At 45.8% G+C, this 13,821-nt stretch overlaps 1 protein-coding gene across 2 annotated transcripts in view; it reads right to left on the bottom strand.

Moving 5' to 3' along the window:
- The window catches only part of fkbp16 (FKBP prolyl isomerase 16), a 33,475-nt gene that overhangs the window by 1,619 nt on the left and 18,035 nt on the right, over positions 1 to 13,821 (bottom strand). The window contains exons 4-6 of one of the 2 annotated variants that reach the window (XM_034233628.1): positions 10,098 to 10,345; positions 715 to 896; positions 504 to 581 (exon numbers count right to left, since the gene is read on the bottom strand). In XM_034233628.1, the coding sequence (XP_034089519.1) occupies positions 504 to 581; positions 715 to 896; positions 10,098 to 10,345 (508 nt within the window). The remainder of the gene's footprint in view (positions 1 to 503; positions 582 to 714; positions 897 to 10,097; positions 10,346 to 13,821) is intronic. The other variant, XM_034233629.1, reaches the window with a different exon arrangement.

Genomic DNA, 13,821 nt, shown 5'->3' with positions numbered 1-13,821 from the left:
GGCTAACGTGTGAATGCAGTAACTTTGTGAAGTGGTGTGAACTTAAAGAGGTGATCAATTATATTCATGTGTCATCATCTCTCCTGTGTAACTACCTTTGTCCTTAACATTTGGGAACAGATTAAGAGTCAAAACATTTAGGAATTGGATGTTTTAGCATTAAAGGTCACCTATTATACAAAATCCACTTTTTCATCTAAAGTAACAGACAGAGAATCAGCACTTTTGAAACAGGCCTGAATAAGGGGGGATTATGGGATGCTACAATGCATGATCTGTTTGGTATTTCGAGGCCAAACACTTCAGAGACATGTTTTGTATATATCTGAGACCTATAATATATTGATGAAAAACAGTGTAATGGGGGACCTTTAATGCACACATTTGGCGACAACAATTTGTTTGTATTGATTGGTGGATTTGACTTTTGCCCCTGTGTGTGTGGGAAGGACAGGCAGAATTGTAAGAAAGCTGAACGGGCCAATTCACCCACACAATCTCACCTTGGTGGTTGGCTCCAGTTTCAATGCCCTTTTTAGCACCTCCATCGCCTCTTTGTATTCACCCATGTCTGACAAAAGCTGAAAAAGATAACTGAACAGTGTGAGCAGTGTTTGTAGACACAGATACATAAACAGGCAGATAACAGAAAGCAATAATGTAGCAACTAGTTCTTCCTCAATAATTATTATATCTCATCCCGTGGGCCCGCACCTTTCCCACTCTGAACAGGGACTTGACGTTGTTTGGCTCCAGGGTCAGGACTTCCCGGCTGCTGCTCAGCGCCTCCTGGTACTGCTCCAGTTTGATCTGAACGGTGGCCAAGTTGTTCAAACACTTCACCCGGTAGTCCCGCACCTCCTCCTCCTCCGTCTTCACGCCACCGTTCCCACCATCTGTAGGGACGGACACACAACCTCTCACATGTACTCTCTTGACACAACAACACTTTGACAGAGATGAGTTATCTAATCTCAGAGAGGACTTATACTGACATCTTTCAGAATATAAGAAATATCTCAAAGAGAATCTCCCACTGGGCGTCATTATGAGGAGATGTTCTTCTGTTTCTTTATTCAGCTGGATATTGTATCTCAGTCCGTGCTGTAACCACTGCATGGATTCATCATTAGACCCAAACGTGTCCAGCACAATGCAGAAGTGACCCGAATAATGAGCCCTTGTTAGTGCAAAGGAATTTTCATACTTGGCCCGGAGAATGAAGTGAATCAAATGTCAGCAGCTCTGGGCCCACATCTGGGTGAATGCAAGTCTTTTTAATCACACTCAACATCTCAAATTTACAGTGGAATTTGATCAATTTTGTTAAGGATGTGGTTCCAAATTTGATTCTTTAAAGAAATGTGAACTTATTTTGACAACTGGGAGGCAACGACATTAACACAATATCACTTTACGATATTTATCATTTAGTTTCCTAGTTACAGAGCAACATCAGCAGGAATTTGAAGTTGTGTTTCTGGCCCCTACAATGAATTGAAGCTCACTATTGTTGAGTGGAGGGGGACTGCAAAGTCAGGTGATCATTATTTTTGGGTTGGCACTTGGAATGACACCTCAATCTTTCAATGAATAATGTTAATTGGTTCAGCTTTAGGCTCCACATCTATAAATCTCTTTCTGGATCTGTATCTTCTCTTTTTGATTAGCTATTCAAAACTGTGATTAAACGATTAAGCACAAATATCAAAGATGTCATCTTGCAGAGTTTGAATTGCTAATAACTTTTCAGATTTAAATGTGTTAAAAGCCTAAATAATGGGCAAGACATTTCTTACCATTCAAAACCAAACTAATATTAAAGGTGGGGTAGGTAAGTTTGAGAAACCGGCTCGAGATACACTTTTTGTTATATTCCATGGAATGCTCTTAAAAAAATTGCCGCCCTGTCTGTCAGCCTTCCATCTCGTGCACGCACAAATGTATCTCGTGCCCTCATTGGGCGTGCCGTCATTGGGCGTGCATTGCAGCAGTACTTCAATGACTCGCCAGCAACAGGCGGCCACTTTCACCATGGCATGAGTTAGGTTCAATATCGTCTACTGGTGGCAAAATAAATAATGTAACGGAGCAAAGTAGGAACAAAAACAAAGTGGAAACTAGGAGAATTCAAACCAGAGTCAATATCGGAGTTGCCTTTCAACGATGGCGACTACTGATGGAACACACCTATGGGGGTTATTCCCTACCTTTATTCAAGAGCGTGGTATTTAAATTTGAGAGCATACTTTATGTATTTATTTCCCTCAAACCCTGTCCTCGCACTCAAATAGTGCCTGCTTGCACTTAGATTTGCTCTGCTTCTGCTCAAACTGTACGCTTGCACTCAGATATATTGCTGCTTACAGATTTGTTCTGCTCTCAGATTTATTCTGTGCGCGCTCAAAACTTTTGTGCAACAATCCTCTCAAAATCCCTCAACCAATAGGAGGCCAGGTGTCCTTGCGGGTGCGTTCGCTTTATTTATTACAGCGTCCCGTAAGGGCGGTTACTCTTTGGTTTGTTTTTGGTGCGATGACAGGGTTTGAGTGAAGGAAATCAATAAAGTATGCTCTTGTGGTGACACGTTATTGGACATAATTCACCTTGCTTATTGTGTTGCCACACGGACCCTTTAGTGGGGAACACCTGTAGCTTTAGCTGCCATTCCTGCTAGCTCATCAGGCAGAGCAGTGCATGTGTTAACCTCTCTGAAGTAATGGATAATAAAGATTGGAACTCCATTCTTAATACACCGCCTCCGACTCTCTTTTCACGGCACTACACTGGTGACCCTGACTTTTCCGAGAAAGTTTCCGGAAAATTAACGAACATGGCTGAGCGCGATGTTTTCATAAAGCTGTCGGAATTCTGGGAGCACACCGCGGAGGCATGGTTCGCACACGTGGAGGCACATTTCGCCTGCCGACAGGTCCGTGACGGGGACCTAAAATACTACCATGTGGTAGCAGCGCTGGGGAGCTCCACGTCATCCAGGTTGGTGGGATTCATCGCAGCCCCCCCACATCATGGCAAATATGAGGCGATTAAGGCCCTTCTCCTTAAGACATTTAGCTTATCTGCTAAGGAGAGGGCCCGCCAGATACTTGACATTCAAGGCCTAGGAGACAGCAAGCCATCCCAGCTAATGGAGAAAATGCTAAATCTGCTAGGGGGGGAAGATCCCCGTATTTTATTCACGGAGATTTCCCTGCGTCACTTGCCTCCCCGGGTACAGACGGCGCTGGCCAACACGCCTGTCACGGAGCCCCGTGCTTTGGCTGAGGAAGCGGATCGTTTTTTCCTGGCTACGCAACAGCCCGGGGCAGAGACGTTAGCCGCGACGCTCAGCGGCCCACCGGCAGTCAAGAAAGCGTGGCGGAGGCCGGACACGGCTGTGGCTAGCCGGCGTGGAGACGCCGGAGAGTGCGTTTACCACGCACGTTTCGGGACAAGGGCGAAGAGATGCATCGCTCCGTGCAGCTACAAACCCCCGGGAAACGGAGGGGCCGGCGCTCAGTAGTGGCTCTGAGCGTCGGCGGCACGTGCAGGCTCCTCTTCGTCAGCGACAGCGTTTCGGGGAGCCTGTTTCTGTGTGACACGGGCGCTCAACGGAGCGTAGTTCCAGCGTCGAGTGAAGACGTCGCCCGTGGGGGGCACGGACCGCGATTGACGACGGCTAACGGCAGTCCCATTCGCACGTACGGCGTGAGGCCTATGTGTTTGTGCATCGGAGGACAGCGTTTCAGCTGGGATTTTGTGACAGCGGACATTTCTTTTCCCCTCCTCGGAGCGGATTTTTTGTGTGCTCATGGACTCTTAGTGGACGTTAAGAATAGGCGTTTGGTTGATGCCTTAACGTTTTCTTCCCTCGTGTGCACACTTGGCAGCGCAGCGTACGACGGGCTGTCAGGCTCGCTGTCAGGTGCAGACACGTTTCTCAGACTGTTGGCCGAGTTTCCAGACCTGTCGCTACCCACCTTCTCTGCCCTTACCACTAAGCATGGCGTGGAACACCACGTCACTACCGGGGGGCCTCCTGTCTACGCCAGGGCCCGGCTTAGAAGGGTTGAACCCTTCTAAGCTGGGGTTGAACCCTTCTAAGCTGGCTGTAGCGAGGGCGGAGTTCGCAACCATGGAGCGCCTGGGCATTGTCCGCCGCTCCGACAGTCCTTGGGCTTCCCCCCTGCACGTCGTTCCCAAATCGAACGGCGGGTTCCGCCCGTGCGGGGATTACCGCCGACTCAACGACGCCACTATGCCTGACCGCTATCCGGTGCCGCACATTCAGGACTTTTCGGCGCATCTGGCCGGTACGGGGGTGTTTTCCAAGGTGGACCTGGTGCGTGGATACCACCAGGTGCCCATGCACCCCCTGGACGTTCCCAAGACAGCAGTGATAACGCCTTTTGGACTTTTTGAGTTCCTGCGGATGCCTTTTGGACTCAAGAATGCCGCTCAGACGTTCCAGCGCCTGATGGATTCGGTGCTGCGGGACCTGCCGTTTGTGTTTGTTTACCTCGACGAGTATGCCAGCGCTTCAGTGCAGGAGCACCTGTCCCACCTCCGAGCCCTTTTCACACGGCTCAACGAACACGGATTAATCATCAATCCTGCAAAGTGCCAGTTCGGGGTGTCGGACATCGATTTCCTGGGGCACCGCGTCACCAAGGGCGGTGCGACACCTCTGCCAGCGAAGGTGGAGGCTGTTGCGGCGTTTCCTCGCCCGCTCACAGCCCGGTCGCTCCGTGAGTTTCTGGGGATGGTGACTTTCTACCACCGTTTCATCGCCCGGGCCGCACACATCATGCGGCCGCTGTATGAAGCGTTGAAAGGCAAGACCCCCGTCCAGGAGATCGACTGGACAGCAGAGGCGGACGGCGCTTTTGCTGAGGTCAAGACCGCGTTGGCTCAGGCGGCTTTGCTGGCACACCCATCATCTACGGCTCCCATCTCCATCACCACGGATGCGTCAGACTACGCGGTCGGCGCAGTGCACGAGCAGTGGGTGGAGGGCGCTTGGCAGCCGCTCGCCTTTTTCAGCCGCCAGCTGACGCCTAGAGAACGCAAATACAGCGCCTTTGACCGGGAGCTCCTCGGACTTTATTTGGCCGTGCGGCACTTCCGTTTCATGCTGGAAGGCCGTGAATTTACGGCGTTTGTCGACCACAAGCCGCTCACCTTCGCCATGTCAAAAGTGGCGGAGCCTTGGTCGGCACGTCAGCAGCGGCAGCTGTCCTACATATCGGAGTTCACTACGGACATTAAGCACGTGGCTGGCAAGTCGAACCTGGTTGCTGATTGCCTCTCCAGGGTCGTCATCGGTGCCGTCCAGTTGGGCCTGGACTATACTCGCATGGCGGCAGACCAGGTCACAGATCCCGGCGTCCAGGCCCTGAAGGTGGAGAGCGCGGGGCTGCGCTTGGAGGACGTGGTGTTCGGCGACGCGGGCATTACTCTCCTGTGTGACGTCTCTACGGGCCTGGCGCGGCCTGTCGTCCCTGCCAGCTGGAGGCGTCCTGTGTTCGAGGCTGTGCACGGCCTGTCACACCCCGGCGTTAAACCTTCGGTCCGTTTGGTAGCGGCGAAGTTTGTTTGGCAAGGACTGAAAAGGGACGTGAGGACTTGGGCCAGGGAGTGCGTGGCTTGTCAACGCGCTAAGGTGCACCGCCACACGAAGGCCCCGTTGGAGCGTTTCCTGGTGCCTGAGAGGAGGTTTGATCACGTCAACATTGACCTGGTTGGTCCGTTGCCTTCCTCTCAGGGGTTTTCCTACCTCCTCACCATGGTGGACAGGACGACCCGTTGGCCGGAGGCGGTTCCGCTCGTTTCGACATCAGCCGCAGACGTTGCCCGGGCCTTCATTGCAACGTGGGTGTGTCGTTTTGGCACCCCGTCAGACATTTCCTCAGACAGGGGCTCTCAGTTCACGTCCGAGCTCTGGAACGCTGTGGCAGGCGGTTTGGGGGTTAAGCTGCACAGGACTACCGCTTACCACCCTCAGGCTAACGGTCTCTGCGAGCGCTTTCATCGCTCCATGAAGGCGGCCCTCAAGGCCGGCCTTACGGACGGTAACTGGGTCGACAAGCTGCCCTGGGTGATGCTGGGCCTGAGGACCGCACCTAAGGAAGATCTGCAGTGTTCTACAGCGGAGATGGTCTACGGTCAGCCGCTGAGAGTTCCGGGGGATTTCCTCCCAAATGCATCGGCTCCCTGGTCGGCGTCGGCCCAGCGGGCTTTCCTGCGTGACGCCGCTGAGGCCTTTGTTCCGATCCCTACTACTCAGCACGGTACTCAGGTGTCCCAGGTTCCCGCAGAGCTCCGCTCGGCGGAGCACGTGTTCATCCGGCACGATGCGCACAGAGGCCCCCTGCAGCCCCCTTATGATGGGCCTTTCCGGGTCTTGGAGCACGGGGACAAGCACCTGGTGGTCGACCTGGGTGGCAAGGCCGAGCACGTCTCGGTGGACCGGGTGAAGGCTGCTCACCTGGACTTGGACCAGCCTGTGGTGCTGGCTCGACCTCCGCGACGGGGCCGCCCCCCGGCCTCGTCCCCTGTCACGGATTTAAGACCTGTTGTTCCGGTCCCTCCCCTTCCGGGGGCCGCACAGGCGGGAGTCACTTTTCCGACTCCCGTGCTCAGGAGTCGTGGGGGTCGGCGTGTCGTTCCTCCCCGCCATGCTGATTTTGTTTATGTGTGAATTCTGGGGGGGCTTGTGTGGTGACACGTTATTGGACATAATTCACCTTGCTTATTGTGTTGCCACACGGACCCTTTAGTGGGGAACACCTGTAGCTTTAGCTGCCATTCCTGCTAGCTCATCAGGCAGAGCAGTGCATGTGTTAACCTGTCTGAAGTAATGGATAATAAAGATTGGAACTCCATTCTTAATACACCGCCTCCGACTCTCTTTTCACGGCACCACACTCTCAAATTTAAATACCACGCTCTTCAATAAAGATAGGGAATAACCGAGTTGAAATCTGACGCCGTGGTCGCTCTTTTTCTCTTGGACAGGTAATTATCTGTTTTGTATGGTTTACAATTCCCCTGAACTATATAGCCAACCGAAGTCATGTGCGCGTTCATGTGTGTTGGAGGAGGTGCTCTGTAAGGAAGTCTGAAGGAAGGGGCGGATTATTTTCGGCTGTGTACTTTCAAATTTTAGTGCACTCGAGCCGGTTTCTGAAATGTACCTACCCCACCTTTAATGTACTTCGGCACATCTTAACAACATTTCTTTCCTGTTTTCTTTCTTTTCTTTTTTGGTGGTTTGGTTAAAATGCTAATGCTAAATACTAACATTGGTTTATATCAGGGATGGGCAAATGGCGGCCCGCAGGCCGCATGCGGCCCCCACCTCCTCTTTTTGCGGCCTTCCGATTAATTTATAAACAACGTAATTAATTTTTAAAAAATGTAAAAAAAACAAACAAATGGTTTACTTGTAGTACTGATACCGTCCACTAGACTCCTAGTTACGTTGCGAGCTGCGTAGATGATTTCAAATACCGCAAAAATAATCTGTGACGCATTTGTGTGTATTGTGTTTGTTTCCCGGGGAAACCCTCACAAGAAACACGGCTGTTGTTGCCTCTTGTAATTATGCCTTTACAAGCTTAAAAGTTGTTTTTATCATCTCAATTTGGCGAAACAAGTTTAATATTCTTAAAACCAAGACTTTGTTTATTTGAAATCAGATGAAAACAAACTGTCATGGACCCTGCCGTGTTATCTATGATTACTACGCTTTTCATTCATAATTTCAGCGGGAGGGAGGGGGAGTGGTGCTGAGGAACAGCAGAGTGCGGGCTGACAGGTGTCTGTGTTGACATTCCCCTTATTGTGGAATAAGGGGAATGCAGAGACTGGCTACAAGTGTTTTAGGTTCAAGTTAGACAACTAATGTCTGGGTTAGTGTTCATGACTTCATGTGTATGTCATCTAATGGTTAATCTCAATACACACACATTTTTCGTGCTTTCCAATAGTTTAAAATAGTTTTATTCCACTGTTTAATAACCTGTTCAATACAAACATGCCACTTGTAAAAATGAAATAAAATGTCTGTGAACTGATATTTGTTTAGTGAGCTTATTAGAGGATGTTCCCATTTTTTGGGGATGTTCCCTTTGATTGTAAAATGTCAATGAAGATGTCAGACTTAGTATATTTGTTAATAATTACATACAACACATGGAATTTTTTTGTGTGTGTTCCAAGTGAATCTGTGGCCCCCTGGTGGCCAGTACATCAATGATGTGGCCCCCACCACCATCAAAGTTGCCCATCCCTGGTTTATATACTTCATTAGGGTTGCAAAGGGAGGAACATTTCCGGTAAATTTCCGAAAAGTTTCCATGGGAAGTTAAGCTGGGGAATTTTGGAAATATTCGATGCAAAATTAAACAAAAGACATGACATTTCAACAGATTTTTTTTTTTTTTTTAAGTAGAACAGAACAAGTTTTAATTATTTTATTGATCAATTATTTGTTTAATTGAAGAACGAAAACAGGAATGTTGAGTTAAATATTACTCATCTGTGCATGTGATGGACGAATGCACTGTGCCTGTAGGGGGTGTGGTCTCAATAGCCATGCCGTAAGCAGTGTGCTATGGCAGTGGTTCTCAAATGGGGGTACGCAGACCCCTAGGCGTACGTTGGAGTACTGCAGGGGGTACGTGAGATTTATTTTATGTTAATGAAAAAGAAAAAAAATAGATAAATATATCAATTTTAGGAAAAGTAACGAAGTTTGAGCAGTGTGGGTTTTATATTAATAGACTAGAGTTACACATATTTCAAAACACGAAGTGTAATAACTGCAGTTTGCCTCCCTGTCAGAATGACAAAGGTCCTCAGTGAAGCACAAGCCCATGTTTCTCACTAAATTGTAAGTACAACTTATTAAAAAGATCAGTTCAATGCAACTAATGTCGTCTTAGTGTTATTGCATGATGTTAAAATTGGTTTGCCATGAATTTAGTGATGGATTGTAAACATTTGAAATGTAGCATTTAAGTGTTTCTCAGTTACAAGGTTGTTGTTTTAATAAATCAGACACTGATGGTGCAGCACTGTACTGTACCTCTTTATATAGTCATTTCTTCCCTAACAAATTGTTTTTGCGCTGATCAGGGGGTACTTGGCTGCATTTTTTTTCCAAAGGGGGTACATTATTGAAAAAAGTTTGAGAATCACTGCTATGGCATGGATATTCAACTGTACTTGAATGGCATCTATTTGTTTTAGTCAAGATTATGCTAAAATATACTTTCCCCAACTATATTTAAGTTCCCTATGACGAGCCAACCTTCAATTTAGAATTGTTCCTGTTTATTCCCATAAATTCCCGTTAATTCCCATGGAAAGTTTTCATCTTTGAAAATTCCCGGAATATTGCAACCCTATACTTCATCAAGACAATTACCTGTAAAAACCGAGCAGAAAATGGAGTCTGATCACGTCTAATGTCCATGTGAGTGCATGATTAGTTGATTACTGGTTAATCAATTAGAGTGATTTATAAGCTCCACGCAACGTGAATTATATTTGTAAATGATAAGTCAGATAGGTGAAAGATGACCCAAAAAAGAGTCAGCCTAAATTGTTGATGTCTCTGCTTCAATATATTATTTTTTGGTCATCTTCTCATCCACTAATTCCCTAATCTTGATGCCCTGATAAACTCCTCTCTTCACTGAGTTCACTCTCTGCTCCACCATCATTGACGCATTATGAAGCAGTCCATGTTTTTCTCTTCATTGTTCATTCACATTTCCCTCTCGGGCCCACCCTGCCTCGTCAATGATTAGCAGGATTAAGGAGGTGGAAATAATATGAAAGTTGATTAGCTTTGATTATTCAAACAAATGAAACCAAAACATTTATCATGGCACCGGACTCAGATAGATGTGGCTCTGCAAGGTGATAGTGTGATTAGTGTGATGGCAGACTGGAGGAGAGCATTATGTTACGTAACTCTGGACTCAGATTAATGTAGAAGTGTTTGAGGTCTCTATGAAATACTGTGTTTTTATGTTTAGAAATGTATGTGTGTTTTTATGTTTAGAAATGTATGTGTGTTATCTTACATATACATTCAGGTTTTGCTGCTGGGTTACCTCTGCTGCGCGTGGTTAGCACATCCAGAGCCATACTGTAGGCTCTGGCAGCCATGCTGTATTCCTCCCTCTGGAAATGAAAGTTTCCTCGCTCTCGTTTCTGGTTGCCGATGCGGATGCGGTCGGCGACGGGCAGAGTTAACGGGTCCAGTTTCTCTCTGAAGTCCAGCAGCTGGAGCTGGTAGAGTAAAGGAGCCCATGCTGGAATATCAGGCTCCCTGCACATAAACAAAGATAAAATAACTACATAATCAATATCATCATAGGGCAAAGAGTAAAAAGAGCCAAGATACCCCAGAAAACACTCTGATCTCGTAAATCAATGAAGAATTAAATCTGTTGTGATGTGATATCAGCTGAAGAAAGAAAAGCAGGAACAAGCTGGCCAACATCCTGCATATGGGATGCTCCTGTTTAGAGTACAGCCCATTTTTTAATGGTGTTAATTAATTACACAGTACTACTAATACTAACTAATAAATAAACTAATAAAAACCTCAAGGAGAACAATTCCACTGAAAATGTCATCAGAAGATTTTCAATTGAATCTAAAGTTTAAACTCACTCTTAAGGACAAGCCCTAAATATTTGAGGTTTTGTGTCACAGCCTTGCATTAAAAACAACATTGACAAAATCAACAAAAACATGCAATCATAAATGCAGACAAAATGAATTACATTTGTATTTATAAAAAAGTTATAATCAAAGGTGTTTATATAAGATATGACATACGTGCAAAGTGAAAATACATAGTGTTGTGTTCTTTCAACTGCTTTCTGTATCAATAGCATTTCACTATATCCAACAGCTTACATAGCAACGCCTTTAAAAGACTGAGTGACTCCGGCTCATTGAAAGCAGACAAGGATTTGATACTGGTATGAACCTGTGAGCCGCCGACAGCTTCGGCTCACTCAAGAGTCACTCAGAAGGAAAGGTAATTTGGTTTTCAATCATCCAGCTCCTGTGACCACATGGCACACAATGGTCCATTATCAGTTACTCTGTGGAGGCTCTGGTTCCAAAGGTAGGTAGGTGTGTGTGTGTGTGTGTGTGTGTGTGTGTGTGGTGTGTGTGTGTGTGTGTGTGTGTGTGTGTGTGTGTGTGTGTGTGTGTGTGTGTGTGTGTGTGTGTGTGTGAGAAAGAGAGAGAGGAAATTAATGCAATGAAAATGTTTTGGCCTACATTACTTATTGTAACAAATAAAACTTATTTTCTCTTACAAAATAATGCATCTGTCAAACTAACAAACATTAAACATACAAACACATTAATTGTTGTTTGTTCGGTTTAATAAAACATAACATTCCCTAAAAAGAAAGGCACATGTTACCTTTCTGAAGTGTATCCTATCAGTTTAATGAACTCATCCCATCCAGTGACCTTTTTTCCACACAGTGATAGCACTGGGAGTTGTGTCAGGGCATGAATTATTTAAACCGGTTTTGTCAATGAAACAATTTACATCCGTCTAACAGAATTAGTTATATCCCAGTTACTGCGAGGCTGTGTCAGCAGGTGGGATCAGATTACCCTTTCACCTCTTCTCTTCAGGGACCTCGTCCTCTGTCACAGGAGTGTGAACCCTGCAGCTGAGCCGAGCATCAGAAACCTGAGCCCTGTCCCTGCACTCAGGACTGGAGGAAGTAGCCTTCAGAGACGTTATCACTCAGGGCCTTGATCTGAATAAGTAGATGCAGGTCTTTAAAAAAACTTGTTTTGGCATACCTCTGCATGTTTACTGAGGGTCATAGACGAGGAAGTTCAATAGAAGAGGACAGTTGATTTGTTTATGTCTACATATAGCACATGGCCAGGTTATGTTGGTCTTTTTAGACAGGCCTCATACTGTACATTCGATTAGCCGAGACAGATCCTCCACATCCTTTCATGTGTTTTGCTGGCGAACTAAGAATATGACACCATCACCGAATGATCCACTGCACACTGCACAGTCTGTACATGAGATGGACGTGCTGTGGGTATTTGTCGTCCTTACATACTTTTCTCTACAATTATCTGCAAACATTACACAATATTCTGAAAGCTGTGTGTTATATAACTTTGTGTGGCATATAACAACAACACACACAGCGTCCCGACTACTGGCAGTGCCTGGATCCAGAACGGATTCTCTGAATTCACCTCTGAACCCACTTTTGTTTTTAAGTTACTGAGCAACACACACTTAAGGTCTGAGCAAGCAAGTATTAGCTTGAAACAAGTTAATACTGAGCTTGACTTCTTCATCAAAGCAGATGGAGTGAAATAAGAGACCTGGCTCTGTAATATTTCAGTTCAAACGTATTGTCCCATACACTATTTCCTAATCTCTGTCTGACATTGTGACAATGTTTGGTTCGTAAATAGCAGCAAAAGCCCTTACTCATTCATCATAATTTCTTCACGCAGAAAAAACACACCCACTTTGCTTCTAATGACTCGCACAGATAAGGACACATTAGATGAGAAATGATGAGTCAATCCTTATTAATGGATGCAGGCGTAGCTGCTATGGTCGAAACTGTACAAACTAATTGTGCCATATCAAAACATCATGAATCCAGAATGATGTTATCCTACAAAAGAAACACAGGTCACTAACATTGACTGCTCATTGCCTGACAAAAAACGATTCTTCACATGCAGGATTCAACAGGTGACCTCTGCAGCAGCAAACACTCAGTAAGCAGAACAACCGTATACAGGACAAAGAGTAAGGATGCATGGCTAAAACACTGAGGAAAAATGCAAATCAGTGAGAGTGGAGCTTCCATTTTGAGCATTAAACAGAATGCCTGGCGAGCTGTGGAGTGTAATGTGACTATGCAGTGCGCTGACAGATCTATAAGGTTTACAGTGTCACGTGGGTCACCGGTGATTAGCACCAAAGCAGTGTGCTGCTGTGCTAAGCTCAGCCAATGAGCCCCCGGGGCCTGATTAGTGCAAACAGGAAGCAGAAGCTGGTCAGTGGGGCAAGATCCTGCCGCAAGATCACAGTGAAATCTGAAACTGCAACTTTAACCACGGTCCACATCCTTACACTGAGCTGCAGAGCCAGTGTCCCTCCTTCAGTCATCACACAAACATATACGGATGGCATATTGTTTGTTTTCATATTTTTAATAAAAACCTTTTCTTGAATTATTCTTTTCAACTTATTTTAGGAGCTGATATACCAGCTCAAATTCTCGTTAAAGCTTTACCACTGACTAATGAGTTGAACCACTGTGATGTTGTGGAAACACCTAAAATCACTTCCTGTGTAGTAAACTGTGGATCTTATTTTCAGAGCTATATGAAACTGGAGCAATTGCTTGTTTATTGTAATTTTAAGCCATTACTTTGACTTTAAAAAGATTATATATTCAATATAAATAACTCCAATTGTTTTGATGTTTCATCATGCCCATATCTTGTACCATGTGTCTTTGACCAATTGCCAACAACATTATTTTTTTTCATTTCAAACCTTTATTTATCCAGGTGTATCCCATTGAGATCATTGATCTCTTTTCAAGGGAGACCTGCTCAAGTAGGTTCCACATAAAACATAAACAGAACAACAAAAAGGACATCATACAGCATCATTACAGGGATTTACAATTTACATAATTATCCACATGAACAGGTACCAACAGCTTCCGATTGAGTAGCATCCAACCGAGCTTTAAAAACATTTAGTGGCACCAG

This window comes from Gymnodraco acuticeps, unplaced genomic scaffold, assembly GCF_902827175.1.
Source record: "Gymnodraco acuticeps unplaced genomic scaffold, fGymAcu1.1, whole genome shotgun sequence".
Lineage (NCBI taxonomy): Eukaryota > Metazoa > Chordata > Actinopteri > Perciformes > Bathydraconidae > Gymnodraco > Gymnodraco acuticeps.
The sequence above is the reverse complement of the archived record's forward strand: the minus strand, read 5'-3'. Positions and strand labels throughout refer to the sequence as shown.